This window comes from Natrix helvetica (assembly GCF_964273705.1).
Source record: "Natrix helvetica genome assembly, chromosome: 2".
NCBI classification, from domain to species: Eukaryota; Metazoa; Chordata; class Lepidosauria; order Squamata; family Natricidae; genus Natrix; species Natrix helvetica.
Window position 1 is genome coordinate 145,431,486 of NC_138552.1, and position 12,960 is coordinate 145,444,445.

Genomic DNA, 12,960 nt, shown 5'->3' on the forward strand with positions numbered 1-12,960 from the left:
CATGTTATTGATAAGGGTATGACATGCCACAAACTGTGAGCTCACCTTAACATAAAGCTGCTGAAATTCCTCTAGGTTCAGTCTTCCACTAGGGCAATCTTTTAGAAATCCTTTGTACCACTGCTTGAGTTCATGTTCATTAAATTCCGTGCTCTTCACCAGATCTTCCATCACTTCAGGAGCCAGTTTGCTATTCTGCTTCCCCATTATGCCTAAGAAAAAACAAAATAGATATTATTAAAAGTGATTTGCGCTAAGGGACGGTTAGCATTGAATCACTGGAATTATTTTGAAGCCAACCCCCTCTAAAGCTACCTTTAGATATCAATCCCAGGTACTGTAACTTTTTTTCTCCGCAGCTGCTTATGGCCAGTAGTGGGATTCAAATAATTTAACAACCAGTTCTCTGCCTAATGACCAGCTGGGTAGATGTGGCTCAGTGGTCATGTGACTGGGTGGATGTGGCCAACTCAACGTCACTCATTAACCGGAGAGGCAATTTCTGCAAGCAGGGCAATAAAGATTAGGCTAGAAACAACACCAGAATGTTTCCTTCCTGCCTTCCTTACAGGATTAGCCCTGCAAGTTGAAAAAAACAACATAATATTTCTTCCAACAACCGGTTGTCCAAACTGCTTAGAAAGTTAACAACCGGTTCTCCCAAATAGGTGCGAACTGGCTGAATCCCACCACTGGTTATGGCAGACAAACAAATGCCTTCCAGGGGTGGAAGACCATCCATCCCATGTTGACATCAATCAGTGCAGCCCCACAAAAAATCTTGACATTACACCGTTGTATAAATTTAGCTGAAAGTTGATGTACAAAATCATTACAGGTTCCAGCTACTTAATCTTTTACCAGAGTACCTGAAGAGTACTTTTTTTTTTCTTGAACACTGGTAGAATCAATGCACAGTTACATCTTAACATTAAAAAATCATGTCAAAGAAATATCTTGGTTCCCTTGCCTTTCTCAAAACATAGCAACCCTCTATCAAACATTCTTAATGAGACAGCTGCTTCTTTTAGATAGTTTCCTTGCAGATGGTCTGGCCAGATTATAACACCTTATTACCTCAGTTTTTAAGGTACTGGGTAAACCAAGAATCTCTATCCTTCTATAGAATTCAACAGCTTTTAATATAGCTATTAAACAGTCTTCCTTAAAAACCTGCATATAAACAAATAGCTGTAATCCTAGGCATTCATTCCCTTGTATTTGTTGAATCAGTAAAACAAAACGAATTCTCCCGTCTTCAACTTGAATGGAGAAAATTGTGCCAGAAGAGCAGGCCTGCTCCATACAATCCTCAATCATAATTATAAGGCTTTATTCTTGCATCTTCTTCTCAAACACTACTTCTTTTATTAACAAAACTAGTTTGCTAATTACAGTCCCTACAACAGTTTGGAGCTTCTATCAAGCTGTGAATCCAGAGACTTCTCGTTGCAGATTTAATTAATGAGAATAAGAAAACTGTAATTCATGGATTATCTAGTCTATCAGAAAATGGCTCCCAATGCTTTCCAAGGGTTCATGTACTATTCTACACTGTTACAATGAATGGGGTTCATTTCCGTGACACTATACAATGGGAATCAATACATTAGAATTTTCTAATAAAATGGTACTTTGGCAGTGACTTTAATAAATTAGCATATAATAATTCAGTAAATGTAACATTGCTAAATGGCAAACATATCAAAATTAAAATAATGACGACAGTTTCAAAATTTTAACACCTGTGATAAGAATTTAGCAATTTTCACATGGGTAATAAATCTTTTGGCCTCACCACTGAAAAGTCGCAAAATCCTGTACTGAAGTTTGTACATTCCCTGCTATTGCAGCAATCTTAATAATTGACAGTGTCATGATTGTTATAAAATCTCTGGAACACAAATAAGGAATGAAGTACAGTATGATGTACTGATCAGAATATTTGATTGGGATCGTACTTAGATTTGTAGTCCAATTCATTGGGTGATCTTGATCTTATTTCTTAGCCTAATCAACATTACAAAATTATTGAGAGGATAATATAGAGCAGGGGTGTAACCTGGTGGTCCATGGGCTGGATGTGTCACATGCAGGCCACGCCCAACCCAGCTGGGGAAAAACATTGCAAAACGTTACGTTGATAGCAACATGACGCCACAAATTTGACATCCGTGAGGTAAAGGAAGAGAGGTGTACCATTTGTGCTTCTTGAAAGATATCATGATAGGAAAATGGTATTTTGGAGAGGCCCCCCTAGATTCACTTAGCTATCTGGCCAAGGTCTCATGCTGAGATCATAATAAGTTGATCGTTATTCTCTTTTAACATTAGGACCATTTGGGAGTTAAGCATGGGCCTGAGATTTCAATGAGGAGGAAATAACGCATCATATTATATACGTGAAGTCTCGCCCTGACTACATATTAGAGAAAACTAGAGAAAATGATGTTTTTATATGTTTTCCCAATGTTGAAAACACCATACCAGTGATGGCTTCCTACCAGTTTGGACTGGTTTGGCCAAACCGATAGTAGTTTGGTGGCCTGGGTTGCTGGAACTGGCATACCCAGGCCTACCACGCTTGTGAACAGGTTCCCCGGGCAGCGCCACAGGTGCCACCATCTTGTTTTTCAGTTCTGCACATGTGCAGAACAATTTTAACTACACTGCGCATGCAGTGCGTACACAAGCAAACTGGCAGTAGTGCCAGCCGGAACCCACCCCTGCACCATACATCTGGTATTATGCTGCCACCTTTACAATATTATTAATTTTATTTTTGTAGATTGGTGGGGAAGGGTCTCAGGTTGCTTATGGTGAATATGCACAATTTGAAAATGGAATGTTTTGTGTATCCATCCATCCATCCATCCATCCATCCATCCATCCATCTCTTTCAATCATTCTGAATTAAGGAAGATCTTGGATTACCAGTTACAGAAGGGAGAGATGGTGTTGGAAGAAATGTCCTCCTGGGTTCAGTTCCAAGTAGGGGAAAAGACCCTAGATTCATGGAAGTTGCTTGGAAAGATGGTTTTAATGCTGGACAGGATCACATGCCTTGAAGATGTTGGGTGAAGAAAAAAAAGGGAGAGAGATGCTGAGAGTGCCTGAGTTTTATAACCTCTCTGGGCTTTTGAATTTGAGCTTGTATTCTGATTGGTTGTCAGACTCCCATGGGGTCATACCGGGGCAACTCTGTAAGCTGTCCTGAGTCCCAGGCTTGGTTGAGCCGTGCTGGGTGATGTAATCTTTCCAGGTGCTATGTGGTGAGATGGATAGGGGGCTAATCCTATCATGTCCAGAGGGCCATGTCTTAATCCCACCACCCTGGAGCTGAAGGGAGGGGGAGGGCAGAGAGCTGCAGGAAAAATTGATCAGATAAGGGAGACTTGATGGGTGCTCTTAATTTTTCTGATGCAAAGGGGAGACATTGATAACTTCCTACAATGGCATTCAGGACTAGGTAATTTTCACCTTTTTAATTTTTCTATAAAGGAAGACCAACTGCAAAGCTAAGACCATACTAGACTGTGAGTTCTGCTGAGAATAAAACAGCTGAATATCTCTCTTTTGTATCCTTTTAGAGCAAGAAGCATACTATAAGCGCCTTTATCATTTATACGTACTGTGGCATCAATATTTCTGGATGTGGAGAATGCAGAAGTTGAGAACACAGGAGAGGGTAAAATGAGCAGTTCTCAATTCTAAAATAGAGCCCCATGCTTACTAGATGAATGGAAGTTCTCAAATGTTGATCCTAACTTATGCAAAGTGTACAGGGGAAAATACCGAAAATAACATCCCAAGCAAATACTGAATTCCACACAATGTGATAAGAGGCCAATTTTCATGTTATTTTTCAAGAAGAAGCTTCCCCCTGCTGTGCCCTGGTAACAACTTGACAGACCTCTGGGCACTGTTCCTCTGTTCTTAGGCTTCTTTTAAGACTACCTTTCTTTATACTCCTGTCAGCGTGAAAAGCAGATAGAAGCGATACAAAACTGTCAGGTCCCTGTCGTGTGTTGGACCCTTTCTTATATAATTTCTGAGAGGGGGAAAAAAAGATGAGAAAAATATTAATGCAAAACAGGAACCTTGTGTCCATACTGGCAGAGCAAAGTGACTGGGAAAAACATGGCTGAAGAGAAGACTTGCCAGCAACCTGCCTCCGTTCCTTCCAGAAATACTGCCTTCTGCTCTATTCAAGGCATGGAGAAGCGTTGGAAATGGAGGCTCTTCAAAGTGGAGATGCACCGCTCTAGAAAAAAGTCTTCCCCCTTAAATTAGAAAGTACCATATTTTTCGGAGTATAAGATGCACCTTTTTCCCCTCAAAAAAGAGGCTGAAAATCTGGGTGCGTCTTATACACTGAATACAGCATTTTTATGCCTCCCAAAACCCCACCCCTTCACCAAAATGGCTGTGCATAGCTTTTAGCAGGCTTTCAGAGAGCTCCTGGGGGCTGGGGAGGGCAGAAATGAGCAAAAACCAGCCTATTTTTTGTTCAATTTTACCCCCCCAACCCGTAGCAGCACTCTATAAGCTTCCTAAAAGTTATACATGCCCTTTTTAAAAGAAGAAACGGGCCCGTTTTTGCGAAAAACAGGCCGCTTTTTGCTCGTTTTTGGCTCCCAACCCCCCAGGATCATTCTGTAAGCTCCCTAAAGGCTATTCATGCCTTTGGGGGGGGGGGAACAGGCTCGTTTTTACGAAAAACTGAGCCGTTTTGGGGGGGATTTGCAGAGTGCAAAAACTTTTCTTTTTAATTTTTTTGCATCTTATACTCTGGTGCGTTTTATACTCCAGAAAATACGGTAATCCATTTACAAGAAAAAAAAGATAGATTTTCTTAACCATTTGGAAGGAACTGACTGTGGAACTGACTTGATTTGTTCATTTTCTAGTTTTGGTTCTCAGTCCTGATTTGGAAATAAGTGTTTCCCACCCTTTTAAAATACCAGAGAACTAGGTATTAACTACTTAGAGAACTACCATATTATATAGTATAAGAAATGATTCCCGGTTACCTTTATTGCAAAGAAAAAGAAAAATGGAGCTTCTTCACACCAACAGAACAAGCAACTCACTACTATTTTGAAGGAGCCACTACAATTTTCAATGATGGGGCAACCGGAGTTCTGCAGACATGGATCCATTTAGCTGGGAGTCAGCTTCCCAAACTCACTAGTATTCACTTCTGAGTAAACAATTTGGTATACCAATTTAGTCTGATTGGAATAGGAGCAGGTAGATCTATGTTCTCGTTTTGCCTCAGGAACAAAGTCAGCAAGATGACATTGGACCTGTCATTTTTCTCTCTGCTCCGGGAAGAAGGCGAGGACAACCGGCTTCTGAAAATGCTGCAAAAAAATCTGCACAGATTTCTCATAGGGAGTTAAGTTTGACTCAAGGGCAACAAAGAAATCAATACACATACAATTGTAGCATTGCCTCAGTGGTGGGATTCAAAAAAATTTATTACCAGTTCTGTGGGTGTGGCTTGGTGGGTATGGCTTGGTGGACGTGGCAGGGGAAGGATACTGTAAAATCTCCATTCCCTCCTGTTGTGGGCCAGCAGGAGCCGTTGGAGCTGCAACCAGACTCCGACAGTGAGGGGCCTTACGAGTCGGCTCTGGAAGATGTGGAGGACCAGGGTTCCGACTCCAAGCAGGGATCAGAGAGGCTGGTTGGCCACCAGGAGGCGCCTGAGGCATGGAGCAGTGGTGAAAGCCAAAGGGAGTGTGATCCTGACGTCATGCATTGGAGCAGTGGGGAGGAGACAAGGGAATGGGTTCTGGATGCCCAGCAATGGAGGGCCGATAGACGCAGAGGACAGCTAAGCAGTTACAGGAGATAATTGGACCCAGGTGGTTGTAATTAGGCTCCTCTCAAGACTGCATATAAGGAATGACTTTCTGGAAGCTGTTTGCAGGATTCAACATATTTACAAGTGCTGGAGCAGCTGTCTTATCTGTGTCTTATCTTGGCAGGCTGGATTTCTGCCAAGGTCTGGTCAGTGTGTTAATAAATCGTCTTGCAGTCTTCTTGTCTCTGAGTGCCTTGGTATACAAAGAGGGGGGTCAGAACACCTCCTGATCAGCTGGGACTTGGGAGGCAGAGAATAGATGGGGCCAGTCAGAGGTGGTATTTACTGGTTCTCCGAACTACTCAAAATTTCCACTACCGGTTCTCCAGAACTGGTCAGAACCTGCTGAATACCACAACTGCCTCAGTCTATCTGCACCAGGCCGCAAGTTACTCTTGGACCAGAGTAAGGAAATATTCTTCTGCTTCTCCCATTAGATGTGAGTTTTAAAGGTTTCTGCTTAGCTTTGGCTATCCCATAACAATCCATTCTGACACCCTGATTTTATAGCTTTACGAAGGTGCTGGATGAAGACATTTGAAGACTGAGACTGGATTTCATTAGTAAACTCAGGATTATCTAGTTCTATTTCTCCCTGTCTTCTGCCTGGTGAGGCAAAATAAATGCTGCAGTAGGTTACGGATGCCGTAATGGTTTGGACAATAGCCAAGAAACTTGGCAGGATGAATGTCCTGTGGTTTGTAATCTTGTGTGTCCAGGAACTGAATAGGTCTCTAAATCTGGATGGAATTGTATTCTCACTAAAGAAGCAGGTGACCAGTTTGGACTATTGCTTGTCACTTGAAGTCCAGGTGGCATAAGGGGTCCGAACACACTGGCTGCAATGCTGCTTGGAAAAGGATGGCCTGTCCACAGTCATTCATACCTAGGGAGCTTTTATGCAGGCTTGAACCTGACACAATTCAGTCCCACTGCAATGCCTTCACTATTACACTCAATTTGATTCCAACTTTTTGAAACTAATTCATAAGAAGGATCAAGGGATTTGCAAAAGTCACTCAGTACGGGCGGCTCAGAATTATAACTAAGAGCCACTGAAGGAAAAAAAAGATAGTCTGCATGCTTCAGGGAACCCTACATCTTGCCAAAGATTATTTTAAAAAAATTAAAACAAAATTGTAATGCAACTGTAGGAAGTTAGCATCCATTCCTCTCCTAGGAAAATAAAATATTTTAGGAAATATTAAAAAGGCAGAATATTATATTTCTGTGGATGACTAAAGGAGAAATATGTTTTAAAGACAAAACAGCTCCCTGCAGCTTCCTGCCCCCCCCCCCCCACCTTTGTCAATGGGCCATTAAGGCCTGAGCCAGTCTATTCTACATAACAAAGATCTACCTACTTTAGGAGGAGCCATAATAAAAATCCCAAAGCCCTTTCATTACATCATCACCCAGCAACAGCACAACCAAGCTTAGGACTCAAAAGATAGACAGTCTACAAAGTTAGCTAAGTCCCCTGCCCCCTGGGAGTCTGACAGCCAATGGGATACATTTCTTATACAGGAACAGGAAACTCTAAGGTGGGGCCCAAGAGAGGGCATAAAACCAGGGCACTCTCAGCATCTTTTCCCTTTTCCCCTAGCATCTCAAACCATGCGGCCCTGTCCACCATTAAACCATCTTTCCAAGCAGTCTCCATGTTTCCAGTGTCTTTCCCCCCACTTGGAACTGAACCCAGATGGGCATTTCTTCCAACATAACTTTTTTTAAAAACCCAGAAAGCTGTGCAATTGTGCATATGTGAAATCAAAAAGAAGAACGGAGATTATGGAAGGAGCAACAAATAGAAAACACAACCATGTTCTAGCAAGACAATTACTGCAGTTAATGTAGAATCACCGTGACCTTCACTAAAGGCAGATTTCAAAGGCTTGTCTACTTTGCACACTTTTGCTATAATCCAGCAGAAAGAATAAAGTACAAGGTAGGTTGGTTTCTTTATTAAATTTATTTGCTGCCCATCTCGCTGCGAGGCGACTCTGGTTGGTGATGCTGGTCGAGTGATGGACAGAAGAACTTCCACATGGACTCAGCTCACCTTTTCTTCACACATTCCCAGTCTGCCTTCAAAAGGAAGTAAGAAAACAGCTGGAAAACCAGAACAGAAAATGGGTGGGAGTTGGCTGGGCAGAGGAATTAATTTAAAGCAGGGATGTCAAACTCAAGGCCCGGGGGCTGAATCCAGCCTGTGGGATGCTTAAATCTGGCCCACAGGGCTGCCCTGGAAACAGCGAAGGACTGACCCGCAATGCCTCTGACAGTGAAAAGGGAGCTCAGGAGGGATGCGTGCTGGAGACAATGGATCCCCTAATCCCGCCCAGGCCACCAAAGGTGCCCCCAACATGAGTGATGTCAAGCTGGCCACCCCCCTTACTACTAACCCCCTAGCCATGCCCACCCGGTCCCCAGAGGTCAAACACAATCCTGATGTGGCCTTCAATGAAATCGAGTTTGACAGCCATAGTTTAAAGTATCTCGGAGGGAAGGAAAGGCTTAATGACTGACATCTTGAACAAGGTAAGTTCTGTTAGGGGATGGAGATTTTTGACAACACTGAGGCGGGGCTCTCTTTTGCAGACATCTGAACAGAAGTAGCAATATGCTAAGCAGCACACTGACACAGAAATGCATCCAATACAAACATGCTAATGAGATTTAATAGCCATGTACCAGCTTGCTGGGTTTGGGCACTGTATTCTCTGCATTGGTAATTATCTTGGTAATAAGCTTGTTTTCTGCGCTGACACTTTCCTGGCTCTAGTTTAACCCCTTTTTTTAAAATCAGAAACCACATTTAGGCTGCCTCAAAGCTGCTGAAATAACACTAGAGGACTGAGGTCTCTTCAGCAGGAAAGAATGTACGTATATATTGCACAGTGTACTACAGGTAGCCCTCAACTTATGACCACAATGGAGCCCAACATTTCTGTTGTTAAGTGAGACATTCGTTGAGTGAGTTTTGCCCCAATTTATCATTTTTATTGCCACATTTGTTAAGTGAATCACTGCAGTTGATAAGTTAGTAAACTGGTTGCTAAGTGAATCTGGTTTCCCCATTGACTTTGCTTGTCAGAAGGTCGCAAAAGGGCATCACGGTCATAAGTATGAGCCGAGTGCCTGAATTTTGATCACATGATCATGGGGATGCTGCAATGGTCATAAGTGTGAAAAATGGTCATAAGTTACTTTTTTCAGTGCCGTTGTAACTTTGAATAGTCACTAAATGAACTGTTGTAAGTTGAGGGCTACCTGTACAGGTGAAAATACCTTCTATACACTGTATGAGAAGGAAGAATGTAATAAGAAGCTAGAGATGTGGAACAAGAAAATGTTGTTGGAAGGCAGGTTTGTGTTTTAAAAGCATGTTTGGCTTTGTGGGATGATTGGCTTTTATTCAGCTGTTCAGACTATTAGTATACATTTTAGTTTAATTGATTATTTTTTAAACTGGGCTGACACCTTTTTGTCAGCTGTCATCAGATTTTTATATGCTTTTACAGTGTTGTTTCTTCTCTTATGTGGATGTTGTCATTCCTAACTGCTTAGATTATCTTTATGGAAAAGCAGTGTATTACTAATAACATATTTTTAAAAAGAAAAATCAAGTCAACGCTTGAATTCTAAAGCCTTTCCTAAAATATGAAATGTTTAAAGCATATTTAAGGGTGAACTCACATCAGTTTTTAGCACTTCTATTTCAATTAAAATAAAGTAGCGCTATTTATTCCTTCACTGCCTTTCATGTAGCAAAAAGCAGAACAGGAGGCTGGGGAAAGCAGTTGCTGTTCACAAAAGCTTGTGTCTTTTAATAAAATGTGTTATTCTGAAAACAGGCTACAAGGTTCCTTATGAATGTTGGCTGCCATAAACTAATGGCTCTGCTTTTACACGCTCTTTTGTTTATCAATATGCAGCGTGTTATTTTTGAAGTAAATAGACTACAATCTACTGCAATAAATAAGAATACTTCATTTAACCTAATTTGCAAAAAGGACAACTTTGAGGAATTTGTAGCCCTGTGATTACTTGCTGAATTACAGCTCTCCGTAGACGCAGCCAGATTGGTCACTCCTAAAGAGTACTGGAAGATTATTCTGAAGGTAAAGGTAAAGGTTCCTCTCGCACATATTTGCTAGTTGTTCCCAACTCTAGAGGGCAGTGCTCATCTGTTTCAAAGCCAAAGAGCCAGCGCTGTCCGAAGACGTCTCCGTGGTCATGTGGCCGGTATGACTAAACACCGAAGGCGCATGGAACGCTGTTACCTTCCCACCAAAGGTGGTCCCTATTTTTCTACTTGCATTTTTTTTACATGCTTTCGAACTGCTAGGTTGGTAGAAGCTGGGACAAGTAACAGGAGCTCACTCCGTTATGCGGCGCTAGGGATTCGAACCACTGAACTGCCGACCTTCTGATCGACAAGCTCAGCATCTTAGCCACTGAGCCACCACGCCCCTGTATTCATGATTAGACAGGTCAAATTTGTCATTTTTGTAAGTTCCATCATCTTTACAATCTATTCCTCCATTATAGGTATTTCAGTATTTTTCTATCTTTCCGCATACAATAATTTCACAGCAGTTACAACTTGAAAAAACAGTCTTTGGTAAGTCTAGTTGGTTATATATAAGTCTCAGTAAAAACAGTTCAGGTTTCACCCAAATGTTAGTTCTTAAAATAATTTGTATATAAAATTAAAGGTGAATACTGTATTTTCCTTTCTCTCTATCCTGAATTGTTTGGTTCTATTTGGCATTCCACAGCTCTACAATCAGATGATCTTTCACAACTTTTCCTTACCTTTTTGTTTAATGAAGCTAACCAATTGCTTCTTTTAGTGAGCCTAAACAGTTCTCTGTCGCCATGGAGATATGTATCATTTATTTAATTAATTCAAAAGCACTTCAAAATAAATACTGTTGCAAATTCAACTGCCCTGTTAGTTTATTTTAAACTTTCTTAGTTTAAACTCTTGGTAAGCTTTTTGCTTTTAATTATTTTTAAAATTCTTATCGCTGTTTCCTTACTTTTAACTTTAATCCAGGTTGGAGGATCACTCACGAGGTAGTTTAAATGCTCTGCTGCTTGGAAGATCTCTACAGCTTTATTATCATATTCAAAAATATGCAATAAAGAGGAGATGTGGGTGAACTTAGTGTCCTTAAGCAGCTCGAGGCTGTGAGCTTGGTATTTCTTCTGTGGCTCTCACCACTCTACTCATGCGTCATCCACAGGGTCCTTTCAGGTCTGCAGGTCTCCTCATGAGGAATTGTCTTCTGAAGCACAGGTGGTCTCTTCTTGTCTGCAGAAGTTCTGCTGGCCTGGACTTGCCTCCTGTGCAGAGGTCTTTGCCTCAGGATTAACTCAGCTGTTTCCAGATGGGTCAGTCTGCCATTTTCTCCACCCGGAAATCTGTGTTGCAAATGCCATCTTGGCTTTTTAAAAACCATCTTGTTGTGGATCCCATTTAGGAGTTCCCCATCCTTTGTCTGTCATGTCCCTCGTGTTACACCACTCAGTAGAATCAATACCGGTACTTATTCATGGATTGTAGAAACGATAGATAACAGGGTATCCGGGGATGTTTTTTTTCCAAGGGAATACCAATCTCTTGAGCTCCTGGAATCCGGAGAATCAAGAGATCATTATTTGCATGGCAACCCCCCCCCCCCCCCCCCGTATTTCTAATGCTGCTTCCTTGAATACTCTGCCTAGCTGCTCTAAGGCATTGCCATTCCTTTGCTGCTTGTTTTGGTGCTGAGCTGTCTGTCTCAGCAGCTGGTTTGGACTGATTTTACGCCCAGCTTTAAGTTTCCATTTCTGTTCTGGAATGCTAGGGACTGCCTGATGGTATTAAGGCAGGTGCCATGCCAAAGGCAAGAGACAGTACACTGAGATTGGTAGATGCCTTACTCTTCTGTGTAAGAGAACCTGGAGCCCAACCGGAAGCCTTAGCGCAGCACAAAGCAAAGAGCAGACAAGCTCCAGGTCATTGACACTCAACTACGATTTATTGTAGGCTTTCACCACAATTAAATAAAGTTCCATGAAACGCGCAGGGATGTGCATTGACTCTGGAATCCTATTTAATCGTGGTGAAAAATCCACAAGAAACCTGTTTATGAACAACAGTCAATTTGAATTTGGGATATGTTGATTTATCAGGAGATAAATGATTCTATTTCATGCTAGATCAGTGTTGGCGAACCTTTTCAGCACCAAGTGCCGAAACGGGAGTGTGAGCGCGTGCCGGAAGCAGGAAGAGCAGCCGCGCGGTGCGCACTGGGTGGCTGCTCTTTCGGTTTCTGGCATGTGTATATGCGCACCGGTCGCCTGGTCTTCTGGTTTCTGGAACACATGCACAAGTGAAGAGCACTGGCTGTTGTGCATGCGTGTGCTGAAAACCGGAAGAGCATGCACACCAGGCGTTTGCTCCTCTGGTTTCTGGTGCTTCCGTGCGTATGAAGACCAGCTGGCCAGGGTGCTTTAACCCGGAGGGGAACAGGCAATGGCCAGAGAGATGACTCTATGTGCCACTTCCGGCACACATGCCATTGAGCTGAGAGAGAGAGTGACTGGCCCATGGTCACCCAGCTGGATTTCATGGCTAAGACAGGACTTGAACTCACAATGTCTTGCTTTCTAGCCTGGTGCCTTAACCACTCCAGGGATGTCAAATTGGTGGCCGGCGCACGCCGGATGTGTCACCATATCCACTCCAGTCCGCAAATGGGAAAAACATAGCAAAACATCACATGACTTGGCGAGTTTGTCCCCTGTGCACTAGACCAATAGTTTTTTCTTCTTCAAGACAGAAAAAACGCTAAGATTCATACAGGATTGCAATGGACTCATCCTCCTTTTTTTTCAGGCTTCTGAGCAAGTCAGTTCATTAACAAGTATATGGCAAGGGTTTAAAAATGTGACTGTATTAATAACTAGCAAAGGGGGCATGTTTGTACAAGGTCCAAAATATGTACCTTATTAGAACAGAACAAAGGTAAAGGTAAAGGTTCCCCTCACACATATGTGCTAGTCGTTCCTGACTCTAGGGGGCAGTGCTAATC

At 42.3% G+C, this 12,960-nt stretch overlaps 1 protein-coding gene across 1 annotated transcript in view; it reads right to left on the bottom strand.

Annotated features, from left to right (window-relative positions):
• The window catches only part of VSNL1 (visinin like 1), a 127,888-nt gene that overhangs the window by 63,184 nt on the left and 51,744 nt on the right, over positions 1 to 12,960 (bottom strand). The window contains exon 2 of the mRNA XM_081945741.1: positions 46 to 212. Within this exon, the coding sequence (XP_081801867.1) occupies positions 46 to 207 (162 nt within the window). The 5' untranslated portion in view covers positions 208 to 212. The remainder of the gene's footprint in view (positions 1 to 45; positions 213 to 12,960) is intronic.